The sequence below is a fragment of the Myotis lucifugus genome, unplaced genomic scaffold, assembly GCF_000147115.1.
Source record: "Myotis lucifugus unplaced genomic scaffold, Myoluc2.0 scaffold_150, whole genome shotgun sequence".
Lineage (NCBI taxonomy): Eukaryota > Metazoa > Chordata > Mammalia > Chiroptera > Vespertilionidae > Myotis > Myotis lucifugus.
In genome coordinates this window covers 2,032,416-2,050,492 of record NW_005871198.1, presented here as the reverse complement: position 1 = coordinate 2,050,492, position 18,077 = coordinate 2,032,416, and the positions used below count along the sequence as shown (strand labels likewise).

The 18,077-nt window shown below is 38.4% G+C and overlaps 1 protein-coding gene and 1 pseudogene across 1 annotated transcript; both read right to left on the bottom strand.

The window, feature by feature from the left end:
• Positions 1-1,766: 1,766 nt before the first annotated feature.
• LOC106698216 (protein LEG1 homolog) lies at positions 1,767-8,075 on the bottom strand. Its single transcript, XM_014461090.2, has 4 exons — positions 7,748-8,075; positions 6,390-6,476; positions 2,591-2,775; positions 1,767-1,907 (listed from the first exon to the last, which is right to left on the bottom strand). Exons 1-4 carry the CDS (start codon positions 8,061-8,063, stop codon positions 1,767-1,769), a joined length of 729 nt encoding a protein of 242 aa, XP_014316576.1. The 5' UTR covers positions 8,064-8,075.
• Positions 8,076-9,917: 1,842 nt separating this feature from the next.
• LOC102423300 lies at positions 9,918-10,856 on the bottom strand (annotated as a pseudogene).
• Positions 10,857-18,077: the final 7,221 nt, after the last annotated feature.

Sequence of the window (18,077 nt, the reverse complement as noted above, 5' to 3'; positions counted from 1 at the left end):
AACCAAATAAATGGGGTAAAACTCAGTATTGTAAAGGTATAAATTTCTCTCCCAAATTCAATGAATTAATGCAATCCCAATCTATTTTCCAACATTTTTTTCCTGTTGGTGAAATTAACATTTAATATTCTAGGATTTTAAAATTATTTCCACATTTAGCTACTGCTACTTGAAGGAGTGAAATGTGACTATATCAATTATTAGAAAGGAATGAGCCTGGCAAACATGGTTCAGTGGTTAAGCATCGATCCATGGACCAGGAGATCAGGGTTCGATTCCCAGTCAGAGCACATACCCGGGTTGTAGGCTCGATTCCCAGTGTGGGGCTTGCAGGAGGCAGCCAATCAATGATTCTCTCATCCTTAACATTTCTATCCCTCTCTCCCTCATCCTTCCTCTCTGAAATCAATAAAAATACATTAAAAAAATAAAAAGGGAATTAGGTCACAACTAGTGAACTGCAAAGCCAGCAAAAAAGCATCAAAGCTTTTTTTTTTTAAAAAATAAAATGTTGAAGTAATGAACATAACACCATTAGCATTAAAAATGCATGGTGTCAACCTTTATTATAACTGGACAGTTTTTAATACTAAAAGAATGGAATAGTCATAGAGTGATGAGAAATAGAAAAAAGAGTCTGCAGTGGCAAAGAAAATAGAAAAACAGTATTTTGTGACTAGATGAAGAGATTTTGCCAAGATCATTATCTAAATCAAAATACATCGCATTCACAAAATCAATATTTCCAATTAAAAAGAATAATCTCTCCAAGGTTTTCTGAAGTTCCCATATCAATGTATTGTTATGGGAATAAACATCAAAAAGTTTGTTGAAGGCAATTTTGAGACAAAAATCTCATGTTTAATTACCGAACTTAGATAATTTAAATCTCTTCAACTGGCATTTATAAGATGACCAGAGGCCTTGGACAGGATCAGGCAGCCATGAAGAGTGCTATAGGCAGGAGCACAGAAGCTGACAGTCAAGGAAGACCACGGAGACAAAAGGCCTAGAAGGAAAACAGCACCAGGCCCAGGATCCTGGACTTCTCGTAAAAGCTCTTATTCAAGTAATACCTAGATAAGGCTGACTGATAATTAGCAGCAGACCCCATTGTAGTCATTGTCAACTACTAAATGACATTTCCTATATTTGCTGGGATTTATGTTAAGCAGGTAAATTTCACATAGTTTACTCCAATACATTTTTATTTGTAAGAAAAGGAAAAAAAAAAGATCATCCCTTTAAGAAATCACTTAAAAAGTATTATAGGTATCAGGTGATTGGATGAACTGCATAGACTGCCAGGCAATGAACAGATACTACTTACTTCAAAGGATTTTTGTTTTTTGGTAGTGAGGTGTGGTGCTGCAAGTTGAAATCTGACTCAGAATCCCTTACCGCTGTATTTGCACAGCTGCCTTATATAAACATATAGAATCCAAGAACAGAAATGAATTGCATTTTGCATCCATTAAAAAACCTGCTTAGATAAAAATAATTATTTTACTATAAACTGAATTGTCAAAAAATATATGACACTTCCTCCTGGTAGAAGTGTAAACAACCAGCCATCTTTATTTCAATATCTTCACCGATTGACTATATGATACTTCCATGAACGGCAAATAAAACTAGAAAAACAATTTCCTGAGACATTTGGAAAAGATGAGAAATGAATATTTGAGACAAAGAAATTTATACGTTATGTTACACAATGCCAGAAAGAAAGGGAAACTTTAGTTGTATCACCTAGAGCAAATAACTTACACGTCAGAGAACTTCGATGTTCCAATATCAATGCCTGCTTGATGGGCCTCCCACATGTAAAGGACCACTGTGTCCTCATCTATGTCGTAATGAGGAACATCTTTGACAATGGAAGTGATCTCTCTGGACAGCAAATACTAGAGAATAAATAATATGATCTATATAAATAGATTATCTCAAAATAAAATTAAAATAAATTGAATCACCAAGATCATGATTTCCTAAAATAAAATACTGTGAAATATTCATCTAGCTGGTTGTCTAGAAATAGGTTTATTTTCAAAATAAATTTTAACACTTGAAAATATTAAACTTTTCTATGAACAGGTGTATGCTAATCTATTTGCACAGACAAACATAATTTGGTAATTATCAATTTTACTGAAATAGCCGAAACCGGTTTGGCTCGGTGCATAGAGCGTCGGCCTGCGAACTGAAAGGTCCCAGGTTCGATTCCGGTCAAGGGCACATTCCCAGTAGGAGATGTGCAGGAGGCAGCTGATCGATGTTTCTCTCTCATCGATGTTTCTAACTCTCTATCTCTCTCCCTTCCTCTCTGTAAAAAATCAATAAAATATATTTTAAAAAAAATTTTACTGAAATAAATTTTTGTAAATGACATTATACTAATTTAATCATTAACTTAGCATATGTCAGCACACTAATAGGAAAAATTCCAGAGGAGAAAGGACAGAAATATACTTACAGTTTTATCTGCTTGTAAATGTAAAGTTTAATCTATTTTTAAACCACAAATCTCATAGAACACCTCAGTGTCTTCATTTGTCCTACTCATACAAATACAGTCACATTCTTTTACCTGATAAAACCTGTTGGCTAGATCCATAGCTTGTGGGTAGGATGCACGGCATTCTGCAATCGAATAACAGAAGTCAGACCTATATTCTTCTCGAGATACTAACTCCACCTGGTATGGTAAATCCTTCAGAAACTCAGACTCAATTGCAGCAAGAAAATACGGAACAATCACATAGAAGTTAATCTCTGTAATGAAGCAGAAGAAAAGTGTCTGGAATCATCAACTGTTTATTCAAAACAGGAATTAGCCAAATTACTACGGCTTAGTCTACATAATTTAGCTGGTTTATCCCCCAAACCATGATGTTAAACTTGTTGAATCTAGGAAATGCACAGGACTAGGAGAGCTTAGGGTTAATCACAGTCATAAAGTTTCACATACCAGGGGAACACTCCAGGTACAGGTACTTGTGCATGATCTAATTGAGTCAACATGGTTTCAAATTATTTATGTCCTATATTTATTTGCTCCTCAAACAGAAAATACATAATAAGGTTTGGATGAAGAAAACATTCATCTCAGATTGGGTATGTATGTAGATGATGCTCAAATATATTCCTTGTGGAGACTCTTTGTATACAATGAAGAAGAGGTTTTGAATGAACTATCTTATTTATCCTCTCAATTTAGGGATTCATGTTTCTGACTCTCTCTCCAATCAATATCCAATACATTTCCTTAATTTTCAATTTGTTATCTTTCTTCTGGTTCTTGATGCCAACTCATTTTTACCAAGCACTCACTATAGTACTTGTGCATATTCCGTTTTGGACTATTTATCGAATTCCCAATTCCTGTATTCATCTTGTCTACCAGGATTCTGGCAACTTCCAGTCCTAGATCTTCCTAGGCCTACTCCTCAGCCTGGCTTCGGTACTCACAGGCATGGATCCATGGTTTCTGTTCATGAAATGCATTTTCTGTGTTTCTTCTTGGCAACCAGAGAAAGAACCATCAATATTTTGATTGTTCATCTAGCTGTCAAGGAGCAGCCAAAGTAATTAAGAACACACGGGAGGAGATATGCATCATGGGAATATTAATAAATGTTCTTCGGTCCTATCGTTTTGTCATTATTTGAAACTTGGTAACTAGGTGACCTCTTTCCACAAAGGATTTTGTTCATTACCAAGTATGACCCTTATTGCTTTAATTGTAATTTAAAAATATTTAGAATTTTCAATTACATTTGACATTCAATATTATATTATTTTCAGGTGTACAGAATAGTGGTTAGACTTTTAATGTACAAAGTGATCCCCTGATAGGGTTTACACCCACCTCACATTATATGTAGTTATTACAATATTATTGACTGTATTTCCTATGATGTACTTTATGATTGCATGATAATTTTGTAACTACCAATGTGTACCTTTTAATCCCTTTACCTTTTTCTCTCAGCCCCCCAACCCTCCTCCCATGTGGCAACCGTCAGTTTGTTCTCTGTATCTATGAGTTTCTTTTGTTTTGTTTCTTTTGTGTGTTTTTTTTTAAGATTTCACATATAATTGAAATCATATGCTATTTGTATTTCACTTCTGAGATATTTCCCTTAGCATAATACTCACTAGGACCATCCATGTTGTCACAGATGGTAAGCTTTTATTCTTTTTTATGGCTGAGTAATATTCCATTGTATACTCGTATATGTACCACTTCTTTTTTTAAAATATATTTTTATTGATTTTGTACAGAGAGGAAGGGAGAGGGATAGAGAGTTAGAAACATCGATGAGAGAGAAACATCGGTCAGCTGCCTCTTGCACACCACCTACTGGTGATGTGCCCACAACCAAGGTACATGCCCTTGACCAGAATCGAACCTGGGACCTTTGAGTCCGCAGGCTGACGCTCTATCCACTGAGCCAAACCGGTTAGGGCTGTACCACTTCTTTATTCATTCATATTTTGATTGGAACATTTAATCCATTTACATTTAAAATAATTATTGCTAGGTATGTAGGTATTGCCATTGTATTCATTGTTTTCTGATCATTTTTGCAGTTCTCTGTTTCTTTCTTATTCTCTTGCTTTCTTCTCTTGTATGTTGGTGACTTCCTATAATGTTGTGTTTGGATTCCTTTCTCTTTATTTCTTGTGTATCAGTTGTAGATTTTTAGGTTTAGGCTACCATGTGCTTCATATATGCCAAGTTATGCTTATAACAGTCTATTTTACATTGATGGTTCTTTGAGTTCAAACACATTCTAAAATCACTAGGATCACTCCCCCTCTCCACGTTTATGTTTTTGTTATTATTTTTATTTATTTATGTGTGTTTCCATGTACCCCTTAATTTATTGTTGCAATTGCACATGATCTTCCCACTTTTGTCTTTTAACCTTAGTTCTAGCTTTAGTGTTGGCTGATTCACTGCTTTTATTCTGCGCTTGCCTTTGTCAGTGTGGATTTTTTTTCTTGAGATATTTTCTTATTCATAACTTTGATTTTTTCTCTACTTATTGAAGAAGTTAGTTTCTTTAGCATTTCTTATAATACTGGTTTGATGGTAATGAATTCCTTCAGCTTTCTCTGGTCTGGGATCACCTTTATTTTTGAAATGTGCATTTATAAGATTCATTTTTTTCAAACTTTGGTGACAACTCAATTTATATTTTTGAATAAACCATTGAAAAGTAGCAGATATATTAAATGTAGTCTATAGTGAAATTGATCTTTAAGACTTAAAATAAGCCATTCAACTGGAAATAAAAAATTATCAAAAAAAATTTTTTTTTTTTTTATAGTTGAGAATTTGGTCTAGGGAACAGAGCACTGAGGTGAGCAAGGGAGATTTTTTTTTATATATTTTGTTGATTTTTTACAGAGAGGAAGGGAGAGAGCTAGAGAGTTAGAAACATCGATGAGAGAGAAACATCGATCAGCCGCCTCCTGCACACCTCCCACTGGGGATGTGCCCGCAACCCAGGTACATGCCCTTGACCGGAATCGAACCTGGGACCTCTCAGTCCGCAAGCCGACGCTCTATCCACAGAGCCAAACCGGTTTCGGCATCAAAATTTTTTGCAGATTGGGCTTTAGGAAAACAAACTGGTACAGATATAAAGAAAATTTATTTTCAAGATACAAGGGTGAGTGTTAAGAATCTATTACTAGCCCTGGCCTATATGGCTCAGTTGATTGAGTGTAGTCTCATACACGGAAAGGTTACTGGTTTGATTCCTGGTCAGGGAACATGCCCAGGTTGCATTTCAATACCCAATAAGGGGCCTGCAGAGGTGGCCAAATGATGTTTTGCTTCCATATCTATCTTTCTCTCTCTCTCTCAAATACATTTTAAAATATATTTAAGATAAAAAGAATCTATTACTAGCTTTAGAAAAAGCAAATTACTCAACATCTCTCAGCTTCTATTTGATTATTTTTTATGAGGATATTAATATCACAGTAAGGATTGAATTAAACTATATTATCTAAAGTAAGGTGCTTAAGATGCTAGAAAGTAGTGGAATAAATAGTAACTAGTTGGAGAAGGGGCTGGTGGTGTGTGTAATAAACAACAGAATGTCTGAAACACTGAGTACCTTTAAAGATGATCTCCTTTAGTATTTTTCTAAAATTAATCATATTTTGTACATAATTTAGAAATTGTATAAGACTTACCTTTTTTATTTGTTTTCTTAATTGATTAGCCCGTAAAATTGCACAGAAAATTGTATATCTTTACAAGAAAAATCAGGATTTACTCCAATTTATCCTACCCCATATAAAAGCAGAGAGAGCAAGGCTTACAGCCACACTCAGTAAAGATGCATGGGGGTGAATATAACGCTTACCTCCCCAGCCACTGTTGATAGATACACAGCCAGGAGCTCCAGCGTCATAAGCACAGACTGAACTGTTGGGAGGTTCTGAAAATCGATCTGCAGAGTAAATGGGATATGTAAATTTAAAAAAGTAACTCTAGGAAGAAAGTTTAAACTTTTAATAAAAGTCATGAGAAAAGCGGGGTGGTGGGGGGAGACATAAATACTCCCCTCCATAAAAATAGAAAGAGCCTTATTCCGCTTTATAATATGGCCCATTCATAGCATTTCACATTTCATTCACTTTGAGAGCTGAAAGCTTCTCAGAGATGTCAGCTTGTAGAGACCAGTAGACCAGCAGGTGTTTTAAGTCTGCTGGTCACTTGTTTTCTCCGAAATACAAGAGCTGCTTGCAATAATTCAGATGTGCAGGAAGGCTTTTTCAATACCAAAGCACCACACTCTAATCCTTGCTTCATTCCATACTTTAGCCTGAGTTTCTTGGAAGTCTAATCACTACCAAAGAAGACCACTTGGAAAAGAATTTCATGGAAATGGGAAACTTGTTCAACTAAGGAACCTTGGGAACAAGGAAATGGATTCTAGGACTAGAAACAGTAAAGCCAAGTAGAGCAACTCACCTACACGAGAGGAAGAAAAGAGAAGAGCTTTCTAGATAGAAACCCAGAGTTCCAAGCTGAAGCATCTCATCTCTACTCCATGCCCCCATCCTATTGTATCGGTACAAGAAGAGAGTAGTCTAGTTACTAGACCAGTTCCTTCCTGTTTTCATTCCTTTCTTCTGCCTGAATTTAACAACGAGTAGAAAGTAGAATGTATGTTGAAAGCCACATATTAGATACTTTTTTCACTAACAACTTATGAGGCAAAGATTTAGGCTTTTAAGGAAAAGTACCTTAGTTTGTATGAAACTTCACCCTGGGTTTTATAGTTGAAAGAAGACTTTGTCATATTTCTGATAATAATCTCACCTCATGAAACAAAGGGGTTTATAGTACCACATTTCTTTGACAAGATTGTCAGGCCTTAAGATGATGATGATGTCTCAAAAACTGAAGATTTTGAAACTAGAGGGGAAGATTTCTTCTCTAAGTAGTATTCTTATCTAGTTCCTATAAATTAATTTTAAAAACTGTAATTTTTACCAAAAAAGTCTATAAAATGTGAAGAATAAATATGCCAAATGATTTTACTAATAAAAAATCATTTGCTCAGGTCATAAGAAGGTCTGAATAGAAAAAGTGGTTATATTGACTACTTCATGAAAATTCAAATAATTACATTTAAACATATTAACTATAATGACACTTGCATAAGTGAAGAAGGAAAAAGGCAACATTTCTTGGAAAGAATTAAAATGTACATACCTGTTTCATATAGCTGTCCATAATATAAGGTGAGTGCCCACAATACATTGTCTGTTTTGTTTTTTCCAAATCCAGCAAAATATCTGTTTGATTTTTCAATAAGGATTTTATACATTTTTAATCGATCAATATATTTCCAGGGATCAATGATTGTTTTGTTATTCTGTACTGGAAATTCTGCTATGTCCCCATTAATCTGGTCCCAAAAAGGGGGGTAGCTGTCATTTTCATCTGTGGCTGACCCTGGATTTGGGGCCAATTCCACAGAAAAAAAACTCAGGAATAGAAAAGTGGGGGTAATCAAAGAAGACCACATCTTCTCACTGGTTGTGTGCTTAAGCCTAAATCTCAGCTTGTAGAGACGAACTATAATTATAGAGCTGAGGAGGATCAGATGATATTTTTCTGCCAATTAGAAAATGGGGAATCTCTGAGTGGATGATACTCTGACCAACCAGCACCTGAATAGCTAATGATATGCGATGATAATAAATGGGCATCTGCCAATGTAGACATGGTGATTAGACTAATTAATGGCACTAGATGTTAAGATATCAACGACGGTCCTTTTTTAATTAATTTTTTTATGATTTTTATTTTTTATTTTATTTTTTTTTCTCTTGAAATACAGAATTTTATTTAGAAACTGCTCAAAGTAGAAAAAAAAACCCCTGTCAAGAAAGACCAGGTGGAAAATGGGTTCCAAATAAAATGGAATTTTAGGGCAACAAAAGTCTAAAGGCCACAAAAGAGAAATAGCACCACTGTTACTTGAACAACGGCTAGTTACTTGCATTTTTGGCATTGTTAATCACTGAATCTGGGTTTCTCTTTGAATTTCACACAGAGCATGCACTACACAACAATTTATTATGAAATACCTGCTTCCTACACACATTTTAGGACAAACTACCACCATCAACAAATCAATACAATTACATCAGGGGCCGAACAAGCTCAGTAGTGGGTGACACACATTTTGCAGAATTCTGCCAAACAAAGGAACCGAATAGGCTGTAGGCAAAGCAAATGAGGGGTGTTAAGGAATGAAATAGTCGAAATATTAATAATTAATTCAGACATGGTACTGTATTTTCTGCAAAAGAAAATTAACATTTAGTAACATGCTAACGAATTTTATCTCCAAAGAAATTAGTGCACTGGCAAAGTATTCTGATAACAGTGGAGGGCTGTGGACAGCAGGTACCAAAAAACCCAGCCTTGCAGATCTCAAGGTAGCGATGGCCTTCACTGATCATTCCCTTTGTCAGAGGTCCAAAAAGAACTTGCAGCATGATCACTTGCCTGCTGAACTTTCACTCTAAGCAGCAAACTTTAAGGAGCCAAACAGGAGTGCCCAGTGGGCAAGGGATGCAGACAAACATGTTAAATGTAAACTTAAAAGACAGCAAAATGGGACACAAACCCCCATTCAAATCCCAGAGATGTGGGCAAGTCCCCAAAAGTAGTTGTTAGAATTTAAAACTGAACACACCTCATTTCCCAAAGACACAATACACAGAAATTTCAGGGGTAACTGGAAAAATCATCAGAGAAATGCTCAATGAATATCAAGCTATTCAACTCAGATATCTCAGGGCTGAAACATACCCTCTATTCATTCAGCCAACAACGCCTCTTGCAGAGATGCAGTTGGTCAAGGACACCAAATGGCTTTAGAGAGCAACTTTTTAAATGTTCCTTCTGGGCCAAGGTTAGGCCTATGAAGATTCAAGCAGCTCTGCAAGGCCTGTGAACAGCAAGTTCTGAAGGTTCCAAGTTCTGGCCCTTCCTTCCCAGACACAAGGTCAACACACAAACTCTCCCATCAGGTTACATTTTATATTTTGAGATATGCAAACGTAATTCAAATACTCTTGAGGCATTCATTTATTAAAACATTCTCTGCCAAGATTTCACATTGGCTTAAAATTAAATTCAGACTTTACATTTCACTACTGAGGGATCCACCTCAGCGTATCACATAAACACACCTTCTCCAGCCATCAGTGTTACCAGCATCCATATGGTGAGCCCATGGTCAGCCTCTTTGTTCCCCAAGTGAACCAACTAGATGTTAATACTGCTCTGCTACAAGGTAAAAGCTCCTAACTCAAACTTATTGAAAAAAGAGTAAAACGTCTGCAAAGTGCACTTTAAGAAGAGGTACTCTTTGCTTATGCAAAGAAACCAGTGAGTCCTCTAAAAATAATAAAAGGGAGTACTTTACAGTTAAGCACATGATTTGGAGTGAAGAATTCGGATGTTGCTCTGCTGGTCCAAGCTGTTAATACTCTTCTTGTTCCTCCTGTGGGCCCCCTCCATCGGGTATCACAAAGCCTTCATCTGTGGCATAGAGAATGTCCACAGTCCTCTGCAATACAGGGTTGTTTACCCCCTCGTTCTCCTGGCAAATCAATTCAATGTTCCTTAGCTTTCCAAAGTAGAAATCTCTTTCTTTCTCCAAGTGTTCGAGGGTAAGTTTCAATACGTTGACCTGCTGCGTCAGTTCAGCTGCTTCGCAGTCCCCACTGCCCACACCAGGATTCTTTCGCACCACACGGGGGCCAGCCTGAGGGGCTGCAGTAGTTCTGTGTGTCGCCATGGGGCTCTGGAGCTGCACTGCTAGAGCTGAGAGGTTTCTTTGATTTGTTCATAGCTGGAGCAGCAAGGGAGGGAGCCACTGCAGTTTCTTGACCTTGTCTGGCAGCTACAGGGTCATAGTCTTTTCCATCATAGTTTGCATCAAAAAACTTCTTGAACCACTGAACGAATTCAAAATTGTCCTGAAACTTTCCTTTTACTAACCTGTCCACAGGAATTATTTTGTCAACACCCATCCTCTTAAAACCTGCTTGTAGTATTTTGAAGTTCTGGATGTATTCATGTTCTAGCTTAGCTTGAAATTTCACTTTCTTCAAGGCAATGGAGCCAAGGGAACAGCATGTCCATGACTGACAATAGGCAGCCCCTGAGCACAACTGTTCGACCTTTGTCAGATTCAACTGCAAGGACTCATTGATCCAGGCCGGCATGTCATGTCGACTTAGGTTATCACTGGTGACTGACGTTGAATATACGTTCACTGCCATCTTCGGCTCTCAGAGGAACCACGTCCACTGCCGTGCCCGGCTTCGGTTCTGTCCTAATTTTTTTATGATTTTTTAAATTGATTTTTAGAGAGGAAGGGAGAGAAACATTGATCACCTGACTCCTGCATGCCTCGTACTGGGGTCAAGCCTGACACCCAGCATGTGCCCTTACACCAACAACTTTTGGTGCATGGGATGACACAACCAACTGAGCCACACCGACCAGGCATGGCAGTCCTTTTCAAGAGGAAGGAAGGTTCAGTAGATCTATCTAGTGTTGAGAATCTGAAATAGTGGGGAAAGCTTTAGTGTAGATTATCTAAAAGTCAATCAACTTCAATAAACTTTTTCAGGAGACTGAATCAGTGGGCACTATCTACTTCCTATGTACTTTTAAGTGTCACTGGAAAGAAATTTTCCTTTAGTTCATCTTCAGTATAGCTCTCCATATACACTAGTAAGCAACTACTTGCCATCTCTTATCTACCCTTGGCCATCAGAGTCACCCTCCTTTCTTTTCTGAATGCATTATAGCAATTGTATTTACAGCACTTCACAGTTTACAATGTGTAGAGAGTGCCTGGGAAGGCACATGAGCTGATTGTTGGCTGAGTCCAGTGGCATCGGCAGAGCCACATCCTGGAAACATATCTTGCCAGAGGCAAGTATGTTCTCAACCTGACCTTTAGCTCAGGCGCCAGGGGGTGGGTTTCATTATCTGATTTCAGCAATTATCCAGGCTCAGCCAGGAGTGACAATCACAAAGAAGCCACAAGAATGAAGAATTGCAGCTTGATCTTTAACCATGATTTCACATAATTTCCTTTGTCTTAAACTCTAGTAAAACTTCCTGGTATCGCGCTGCACTAGCTCTGGGTCACTGTCTCTCCATCTGAGGGGAGCATCCCACCTGGTCCCAACTTTACTTAAAGTCTTTGTGTCTGTCTCTTTTTTTCCTTTTCTCAATCCCCAGCTGCCCCTACTCAGGACTCATCTGCTCTCTAGCCATGCTGGTTGCGGCTCGAGAGAGGAAACTTATAACAATGTACTGTCATTTACATACTAAATATTAATTGTGTACCAACTAATAAACACTCTGGTATTTACCAGAGTATTAAGTAAATAATTGTCCATAGTGCCTTAACATTTCGAGATTCTTGCAAACAAATTAATAAAATACAATGTTTTACATGCTAATAAAGATACATACAAAGGTTAAGAATTCTGGTTCAGGAGCAGGGGAAGGTGAAATGGGAAAATTAATTCAAACTGGATGTTTTATCTGAAATCAAAAAGTTAACTAAGAATAGAAAATGCAAACAAGTAGCATAAAACTTAGAGAGATGAAATACTATGTGCAAAGATATTAAGATAAACATATGAGAAAAAGAATGTTCTGAAAATGAGGGCCTATGTGTAAAATCATCAGAAATTAGGTTGCTAACTTAGGACATGACCAGACCACAAAGGTTAATTCATGTTAATTTTAATAATGAAGTAACCTTTAGTGACTTTAATCTTGTGAGATTCATTGTCTTCTGTTTTTATTTTAGAAAAATTAATCATATACCTGTATTTCTAACTGAATTAAATCTAAGTACATATTTTCTGCTAACATTTTCTTTTATTTATATAATGAACTAGAGGCCTGGTGCACAAAAATTTGTGCCTTCAGGGGGGGTCCCTCAGCCTGGCCTGTACGCTCTCACAGTCTGGGACCCCTTGGAGGATGACCACCTGCTGGCTTTGGCCTGCTCCCTAGGGGATTGGGCCTAAGCTGGCAGTCAGACATCCCTCTGGCAGCCGGGCAGCCTCAGGGGATGTCCACTTGCCAGCAGGGACAAACTGCAGTTGGACATTCTTAGCACTGCTGAGGAGGCAGGAGAGGCTCCCACCACCACCGCTGTACTGGCAGCCATCAGCCTGGCTTGTGGCTGAGCAGAGCTCCCCCTGTTGGAGTGCACTGACCACCAGGGATCAGCTCCTGCATTGAGCACCTGCCCCCTGGTGGTCAGTGTGTGTCATAGTGACCAGTCATTCCCAGTCATTCTGCTGTTAGGGCCAATTTGCATATTACCCTTTTATTATATAGAATAGAGGCCTGGTGCACGGGTAGGGGCCAGCTGGTTTTCCCTGAAGGGTGTTCCAGATCAGGGTGGGGGTCCTGCTGGGGTGCCTGGCCAGCCTGGGTGAGGGGCTGATGGCTGTTTGCAGGCTGGCCAACCCCCCCAGTGGGGACCGTCACCCCATGAGGGTGTGGCCATCCAGGGTGAGGGACTGATGGCTGTTTGAAGGCTGGCCACGGCCCCCAGCCACCCAAGCTCCCAGTAGCAGGTATCTGGGATTTATTTATCTTCTATAATTGAAACTTTGTTGCCTTGAGCAGAGGCCACAGCCGGCCAGGGCAGGCGGGAAGCTTGACTTCCTCCATCACCTGGGCAACCAAGCCTCTGCTTGCTCCAGCTCCGTGGCTTCTGGCCGCCATCTTGGTTGGGTTAATTTGCATATAGTTGCTCTGATTGGCTGGTGCGCGTGGCTTGGGGTGTAGTGGAGGTGCAGTCAATTTGCATGTCTCTTATTAGATTAGATGAATAAGGATAAAAACAAATAATAACATGGCTTAATGTAGTTAATTTTTAAAAACATATTTTTATTGATGTCAAAGAGGAAGGGAGAGGGAGAGAGAGAGAGAGAAACATTAATGATGAGAGAGAATCATTGATTGACTGCCTCCTGCACACCCCTTATTGGGGATTGAACCTGGGCATGTACCCTTAACAGAAATCGAACCCGGGACCCTTCCGTCCACAGGCCAACACTTTTTCCACTGAGCCAAATGAGCTAGGGCTATAAAGTTAATTTTACAAAGAAGGGGACTTGGTACTCCCCACAACCTCTCCCTCTGCTCTCAGTGACCTGGTTAAGGCAATGACCTTTAGCGCCCTTGTTTATGGAATGGGATCAAGGACAGCCTATGTTTTATTCCAATATTAAACATGCATGATTCTAAGCCTCACTGTTTCTAAAATGTTACCTGACCAGTGACAACTAGTAAACTTTCAAAAGCATACTGGCAATGAACAGCAAAAATATGTCTAATATCAAATTAACTGGGATGGTCACACTACATCAGTGATTCCCAAAGTGGGCGCTACCGCCCCCCGTGGGCGCTGCAGCGATCCAGGGGGGCGGTGATGGCCACAGGTGCATTTGGGGGCGATGAGTAACTGCTATTAAAATTAAAAAAAATTAATTTCCAGGGGCTGAGTAATATTTTTTCTGGAAAGGGCCAAATAAGTTTGGGAACCACTGCACTACATAAACTGCTGCTTCACAGACAATATCAGCACGCAAAAAACAAATGATACAACAACAGCCTTCTTTCTTTTGCCTATGGAGGCTTCTTCAACCAAATGTTCACAGGATTAGGCTTACCCAAGTTTTCTTGAGGAGATTGTGCTGATAATGTTAGGTCTATTTTTTGAATTTTGAGGAAATGAAAGCACTTAGTAGAGTGCCTCACACACTGATAATGATTGAATAATTTTAATGATGTAGCAAATAACTGTGGTTACATAGGATCAGTGATACAAACAACCCATGCACATTAGATCTTTATTTGGGGAGGTCATCTTGAAACATGGGAAGTCCCAGCACCTCACAAGTGTACAATATAGACGTATCAAGGATAAACCAAAAATAAAAATAAAGTTTGTAATTGTTTAAAGGATTGCGTTAACAGAAGATGAAACTATGCATAGAGTTCTTTGTAAAAGAAAAGAAATGTGTCTCCTTTTCTTAATAGACGAGAGAAATGTGACAGTTCTTTCTTTAATCTATCTGTAAGGAACCGATGATGCATCAAAATACCTAAGTCCCTAAGCCCAAACACTTGATTCCTTTTGGCCAGATTCTATGTTAAGAAATTTGGCTTCTTCAGTAAATTCCCCTGCAGAGAAAAAATGCCACACACGTCCAGAGGGCATGAGTGTACTGCTATGTTGGCCTCTCTATTGTAAATATCCTATTCCTTGTTTCAGTTCCTTTTGGACTTGGTTAAGACTTGCCAAGTTTTGCCTTAGCTGAGCACAACAGCAAAATTAACTTTCTGTGTCTACAACTCCAAACCCTGGGAAGACCTTTTATTTGAGGAGCCACTGCATGAGGAATTGACCAACTTCACCTCTATCACAGCACATTGTAAATGCTTCCCATTTATTAAGTTTTCCAGTAAGCCAGCTGATCCTTATTGAATGTTACTATGATCAAGGCCCTAGGTCCTAGGGCCTAGGACCATCAAATTGAAAAGAGATATTTTTCCCCCTACTACCTAAAGCTCAGTCTGTTGTAGAAGTACTGGTGAGTAGATAAGAAGGCATGGTTTATCTGATGAATGCTATTATAAGCACTGGGCACTGTGGGAACACCGAGGAAAAATAGAGCAGGAAAGGGAACTCAAGTAGTAGCTCCCTTTTTGGATCCACATAGTTTTCCAAGGACTTCATTCCTCACTTAGAAGCTACTCTTCTTGCCCAAACACTTGATTCCTTTTGGCCAGATTCTATGTTAAGAAATTTGGCTTCTTCAGTGAATTCTTCTGCTGAGAGAAAATGCCACACACGTCCAGAGGGCATGAGTGTACTGCCATGTTGGCGTCTCCATTGTAAATAGCCTCTTCCTTGTTTGAGTTCCTTTTGGACTTCGTTAAGAGTTTTTAAGTTTCGCCTTAGCTGAGCACAACAGCAAAATTAACTTTCTTTTTTTCTTTTTATTTTTTACAATAATAGAGCAGCAGTGTTTTATTTTTGTATAATTGTTATTTAGTAAATGTTATTATATTGTGGAATATTACGTTTTAGTCTCCTTTTCAATAGAAAGGTTTTCTAAGGAAATGACGTGGAGCCTTCCATATTTATCAGATGCCTTTTCGTTACTCTTTTCCATTTTTGCAATTCTGGATCCAGTCTGCGTGGCCTGTTTCAGCATCGGAGCAGAGGCTGTGAGACCAAGTTCCATGGCTGCGAGACGCAAAATCAGTTTCTCGTCAATTCCTTGGGGTAAAGTCAAGTTTGCCTTTTCCCAAACTGGTAGGGAATTTAGAAAGGAGACAGCATTTTCATCCAGGAGAGGAAATCTTGCTTCTTTTCCATGATCACCAATAACTCTGTCATCACAACCAATATTTCTAGGAGAGATCCGACCCAGTTCCATCTCAATTTCCTTATTCAGTCCTTCCAGGCCATACGTCTGAAAGCGGACATGATCCTTAGACCGCAGCAGGGCACTATCTACCCAAAGATAGAACTGGATTCCACAGGTAAAGGGCTCAGTCCCACAAGACCAAGCTCCACCTCAGATGCCAGTCACCAGCCCAGGTGCTTCAGCTCTATTGGCTACAAATCAGAGGTTCCTATGACCCCCTCTCAGGTTGGATTAATTTGCTAGAACAGCCCACAGAACTCAAGAAAACCCATTTACTCACTAGATTACTGATTTATTACAAAGGATATGAATCAATAGATCTATGAAGAGTCAGGATGCAGAGGGTGAGGTCCTTTATGATGGAGCTTTTGTCCTCCTGGAGCAGTGGTTCTCAATCTGTGGGTCGCGAACAATGAAAATACATCCTGCACATCAGATATTTACATTACGATTCATAACAGTAGCAAAATTACAGTTATGAAGTAGCAACGAAAATAATTTTATGGTTGGGGGTCACCACAACATGAAGAACTGTATTAAAAGGTCACGGCATTAGGAAGGTTGAGAACCTGGAGTACCTGGAGATTGGGAGCCTCTGTGCAGTGGCATGTGGAAGCATCCTGGTTTCCCAGTGTGGACGCTGTCTGAAGAAAGAATGAAAAGCTGCACTTTTGAGAATTTTATGGAGGCTTCCTATGTAGTCATGATTGACTCAGTCATTGGCCACTGGGGATTAAGTCAATTTAAGCCTACTTTCCCTCCCTGGCAGGAAACTGGCAGTGTGTGTGTATGTGGGGGGTGGGGGGCAGGTGGCTGAAAGTTCCAACCCTTTAATCACGTGGTTGGCTTCATTGGGCACCTGTTCTTACCATCAGGTGCTTTCCAAAGATTATCTCTTTAACATAAAACACACACACACACACACACACACACATACCTTTATCACTCTTAGTACTTAGGAAATTCCAAAGATTATGGGAGCTGTGTGCCAAGAACTATGGTCAAAGAGCAAATATATATATGAGAAATATATTTTGGTCATCTGAATACCCAAACACAGATTTCTTATAAATCACAATATCATACTAATGAATTGTTTATCATGTTAGAAAAATGAAATCATTATAGGGAAAACCATTGATTTTTAAAAAAATTCTTTTAGCTTTCCAGCAAAAGATACATATGAGTCTACATTTAAAACTGCCATATTTAGATTAATCCACTTATAGGCAAAAGTATCTCAGTGTAATTATGTTTATAGTATGGTTATAGTATATTTGAACATTTAAATATTAAAAGACATATTTCAAAAGTATTTAGTTTTTTCAAATTCTCTTCTCTAATCTCAGTTATAGCATATTGTTAATTTATAGTTTGAGTATATTTATAAATATAGTTTATATTTTCCATGATTTTCAACTCCTGAAAATAATAAATTTTTTGATATTAAAGTGGTCTGGGTTTGATATGATTCTTAAAAAAAGAAAGGAAGAAAGAAAGAAAGAAAGAAAGGAAACAAGAAAGAAAGAAAGAAAGAAAGAAAGAAAGAAAGAAAGAAAGAAAGAAAGAAAGAAAGAAAGAGAAAATTCCAATATGTCTAAGAAATAGAAATAAGTATCTTTAGGCCTATTTAGAATATGGGAACTATGAGCTAAGAGGAGTCAGATCCCCAAGGGCTTGGATATTAAGTGAAAGGAGTTTAAAGTTTTTCTAATTACATTTATCACTCAAATTTGGTACCTGCTGAGTCTGTCTCAAGAATGATCTGTGTTGTGACTGGTTTTACTCAGCTTTAATTGCTGAAGATATTTTAAATTTTTAAAAAATATATTTTTATTTATTTTAGAGAGGAAGGGATAAGGAGAGAGATAGAAACAATAATGATGAGAGATCGAAACATCAATCATTGATCGGCTGCCTCTTGCATGCCCCACACTGGAGATAGAGCCCACAACCCAGACATGTGCCCTGACTAGGAATCGAACCATGACCTCCTGGTTCCTAGGTCTATGCTCAACCACTCAGCTATGCAGTTT